General features: G+C 40.9%; 1 protein-coding gene across 1 annotated transcript in view; it reads left to right on the top strand.

Moving 5' to 3' along the window:
* LOC106882067 (RING finger protein nhl-1) overlaps positions 1-4,638 on the top strand; it is a 33,003-nt gene that overhangs the window by 25,777 nt on the left and 2,588 nt on the right. Inside the window, exon 2 of the mRNA XM_052970947.1 lies at positions 1,281-4,619. Coding sequence (XP_052826907.1) covers positions 2,176-4,619 — 2,444 coding nt within the window. The 5' untranslated portion in view covers positions 1,281-2,175. The remainder of the gene's footprint in view (positions 1-1,280; positions 4,620-4,638) is intronic.

The raw sequence follows: 4,638 nt of genomic DNA, 5'->3' as shown, positions 1-4,638 counted from the left end.
CCACCACCACCACCACCATCCCATGCTAACACCAGCACCATCTTCAGATACACCATTAAACCAGCATGTGCGTAAGTAGATATACAGGGTGCAGTGAATAAACTGTCATCTAAATTATGCAAAAATGGAAATAACACTGACATTTTAACAGATATATTTACCAAAATCATATAAAAATATCTTGAAATACTAAAGAGTAAATTTATTCAATAAAATCGCCATTGGCTTCAACCACGGTTCTCCAGACGATTTCGGAATCCCTTGCAACTCTTCTGGACGGTCTCCTTGTTTAAGTCGGTGAATGCTGCCATAATCCTTGCCTTCAGTTCATCTTTGGTGATACAAGGAGTTTTGTTGGTTTCTCGCTCAACTGCGCCTCAAACATAATAATCAAGGGGGTTGCAGTCTGGGGAGATAGGTGGTCAGATGTTAGGGGTGATGTGGTTGCAGAAATAGTCTGACAGCCATGACTGCGTTCTCCTGCTTGTGTGGCAGGGTGCAGAGTCCTGTTGTCTTTCAGCAGCCACCCTCTTGACCCAGGGCAACACTACCTCCTCCAGGTACTTGATGTAGACCACTGTGATGAGTCTGGGACCGTATGCAAAGAGGAATGGCGGCATAACATGGCCATTACTAGTGATCACTCTAAACACCAAGATGTTGACTGCAGGTTTGATTTCCATCACTCTCGGTACATGTCCTTAGATTGCACTGTCTTCAGATTGACATCCAAACACTCTGAAATGTTCCTATTGGAGCTTCCAGTGTGAATGCCAAGCAGTGCAGCATGTCATTTCCAAGTTTCTGGCAGATTGAATTGTGTCATGGTGCTGTTTTCCTCACAGATGGTGCCCAACTGACCCTACAATACTGTGTAGCTGACAAAATCAAAAATAAATAATATGCATATGTAAATTAAAACTATAAGATGGTAGCAATTTACCCATCGCACCCTGTATACACACACACACACACACACATGTATATATATGTATATATTTACATAAGCTATAAACACATGTACACATACTCATATGTATATATACTCACCCACACATATGCAAATCTATGCATAAACATACATACACAAGTATACATAGCTATATACATATATATATACATACATGCTCACATTCTTGCTTAACAGGAAACATGCTTACATAGACGCGTATATAAATTCATACACATACACATATATTTATATGCACAAATATCATTTTGTTTCGTTAATACCAATTGATTTTTTTTTTCTTCTTTTTTCTCTATTTTTTGCAATCCAGGTTTGAACCATAGATGTGAGAAATACTTGCTGGATTGTTTACCTGCCAACTCAACTCAACGGTTTTTGTCTCCCTAATCAAATAAGCAGCGACAGCAACAAGAACACCAACATTATCATCGCTAACATCTGTGTCATTAATCTTTCCATCATCAACCTATTCCATGGCAAAGATTCAGTTAGCCATTAATTAATTAACGTGGTCAGTTAAGAATTTACAAACTTATCCAACCCACATCAGCACACAGAGGAACAAATGAGAAAATGTTGAAATCAGAAAGATTGGAAACAAATGTATGTTCTGTTTGTTCATCCATCAAAAATTGAGTAATTCAGTACCAGTAATATATTGAGGGTACTTTGACCAAAATTTACCCATTGTCTTATAAATATTTGCCTGGAGAGTGTCATTATCAGTAATCAATAATATTAAACAGTGATGATGATGATGATGATGTACGAGATTTTGAAGGATTTCTCTTCACCCGTGTTATCAATGGCTTTTAGAAATGCATGAATATCACAACATCTCATTCTCCTTTCATTTTTCTCGTGGAAATTTTTGAACTTGTAAAACTAAATGAGACATCTTTATTTGTGATAACAAAGATGATGATGACGATGATGTGCTGACGATGATGTGATGACGAAGATGAGGATTAGTTCTTAAAATTCAATATGGGAATTGAGTTTGAAATCCGGTGATAAATAAGATTAAAGAATTAAGATTAAAAACAGAAAGTAAACAATAATAATTATGTGATTTAACAAACAGAAAAAAAATCTCACCAAAAGTAGCAAAAAAAGGAAATATCTTATTTGTGTTTTTTTTTTAAATATTATTTCTTATTGTGTTTCTGCAAAACTTGCAGAACTAAGAAGCTGCACAAATCAATATGACTGATCTCGTATATGCAGCAGAACAGGTGCAGCAGCTGCTACGATGTGCAATTTGCTTGGACAGATTCCGTCAGCCAAAATTATTGCCATGCCAACACACGTTCTGCGAGTCTCCTTGTCTCGAAGGTCTTGTCGACTACTACACTCGTCGCATAAAATGTCCCGAGTGCCGTTTAGAGCACCGGGTCCCTATAGCAGGTACTTCAGGGTTTCCAAACAACCTCACTATCATCAGTTTCCTTGAGCTTCCACAGCAGCCCTCCACGGCCACCTCCCTCGACACTCCATCCCTGGCACCTGCTGGTTCAGATGTAGCCTCGTCGACCCCACAGCCAACACAAGTGCCATCGACTGCTGTTGACAGCACACCCAGTTCTTCATCATTGCCTGTTGAGCCGAGAGTACCAAGCAACCATGCTATGTGCTCAGATTGTGGTCGGATGACAGTATTGAGTTCATGCTCCCACTGCATGGAACAAACATGTGAAACCTGCAGACATTCCCATATTTCAAATCTAAAGCAAGACATGTCACGACAGCTTCAGCGCATTCGGCGCCTTTTACCAAATGTATCAGAGTCCCTCACCTCCGTTGAACACCGTCGTGAGCAGCTGCAACGCATGTGCAACTCAGTGAATGATACGGTTTCTGAGACAATTGACAATTATATGAGAGAACTGAAAGCTCGGCACGACTATCTGCTGTCAGAAACCGACACGTTCCTCTTCACAGAACTCAATGCTCTACAAACTTACCAAGAAAATCTGGAACTGGAACTGACAACCATTGCCAGCTTTTGTGATAGTACTGAACCCCTTCTGACACAGAGGGAGGATATTGAAGCAACGAACATTGATCTGCAAGATATAAAAAGACAAGTACAGGAACACATTTCGACGCTGCAAAATCAGTCAACTTTTGAACTGCCTTCAGCACGTCAGCTAACATTACAAGCCGATGGCAGTCAGCTAGGTCCAGCTATTAACCATTTTGGGGAGTTAATGGTAGTTCTTCACAGTAGCCCTAGCTCATATCTTCGAAATTCAATACTTGGACCATCGGAATCTGCGAGAGGCACCAACTTGAGAGAATACAATGAGTCAAGAAGACAGAGCTTATCTGGAAATGGTTCTTCAAGAACAGCAAATGATAATGCTAGCAGCAGTGCTTTGAGTTCAAATTTAAGTGGAAGTTTGTTTCAGGAAAGTTCGAAACCTGCAGCCGCTCAAGCTTCATCAAATCCTCACCATTCTTTTGATATTGCATATGGTGCAGCAGGTGCAACTGCTCCCAGTCCACCTCTGCAGAATGCAGCTTTGGGACCATCAGGAACTTCTACACTCAGAGATCCAGCAAGTTTCTCAGATAATGTTTTTGAAAGAGACTCCAAGTGTTCAAAAGAATCTCAAAGAAACCAAGGTGACTCTTCTTCCTCAAAAACTTCCTCAGGTTCTGATGAAAACCGAGGCCGTTATGGTAAGAAGCAAGATACTTATGGAGGAGCAAAGAGTAGAACTAGGACAGAATATCCTTCCACACCTCATGCCAAAAACAGAAGCCTTTTTTCCAATCATGATGATGATGAATATGAGGATGATGGAGGCAGACATTTTGCTGAAAGAGATCCAATGGGTATGAGACCATCAAGGGATTCCCATGGAGTACAAGACTCCCATTACGACAGATATGGAGCCTCGACTGCCTCAAATGAGCTTCTGTTACCTGATGACAATTCCTCTGTTCCTTTGCAGCGAAGATCTTTGCCAAATTCACCCATTTTGGCCGATAGGAATATGGAAATGAATCCAGTTGATCTAATATTACCAGCTGCTCTTACATGGCATCCACGGTCAGATATTTCTTCCAGATATAATGGTTTCCCAAGAAATCCTGCCAGCTATTACAGTCAGAATACACTACCGATTACATTTAACTGGAGAGATCTTTGTGGGTTCCCTGAACAGATGCCTAGAGGCCAAATCCTAGATGCTCCTCCACATGGGAACCACAAAGCAAATTCTCATTCACAGTCCAGACATCCAGATATAGAGGAGAGTTCTTCTTCGACTGACAATGGTGCATCTGTCAGAGCATCTACGAAAAAGAGACGATCTATTCCCCAGTCAAGGTTTGATAATCATGGTGTTGCAGACATAGGCTCTTCTGATGATGATGATGATGATAGTTCTGCTGGAGTACCAGGACCAGGACATAGGCATTGCAAGTCAGCAAGTACACTGGTCACTCAAGCAAGGAACAACTATCGAGCAAAATGTCGATCGTGGACACGGTTCGGTGAGCATGGTAATGAAGAGTCTCAGTTTATATCCCCACGGGGTGTAGCAGCTAGCGAAGATGATGAAATATATGTCTGTGACAGCAGCAACCATCGAGTAGAAGTGTTTGATAATACTGGAATCTTCCTGCATTCTTTTGGAGCCTACGGTCAAGATAATGGT

The sequence above is a fragment of the Octopus bimaculoides genome, chromosome 9 (assembly GCF_001194135.2).
Source record: "Octopus bimaculoides isolate UCB-OBI-ISO-001 chromosome 9, ASM119413v2, whole genome shotgun sequence".
Classification (NCBI taxonomy): Eukaryota; Metazoa; Mollusca; class Cephalopoda; order Octopoda; family Octopodidae; genus Octopus; species Octopus bimaculoides.
Note: the sequence above shows the minus strand (reverse complement) of the source record. Positions and strands in the feature narration are given on the sequence as shown.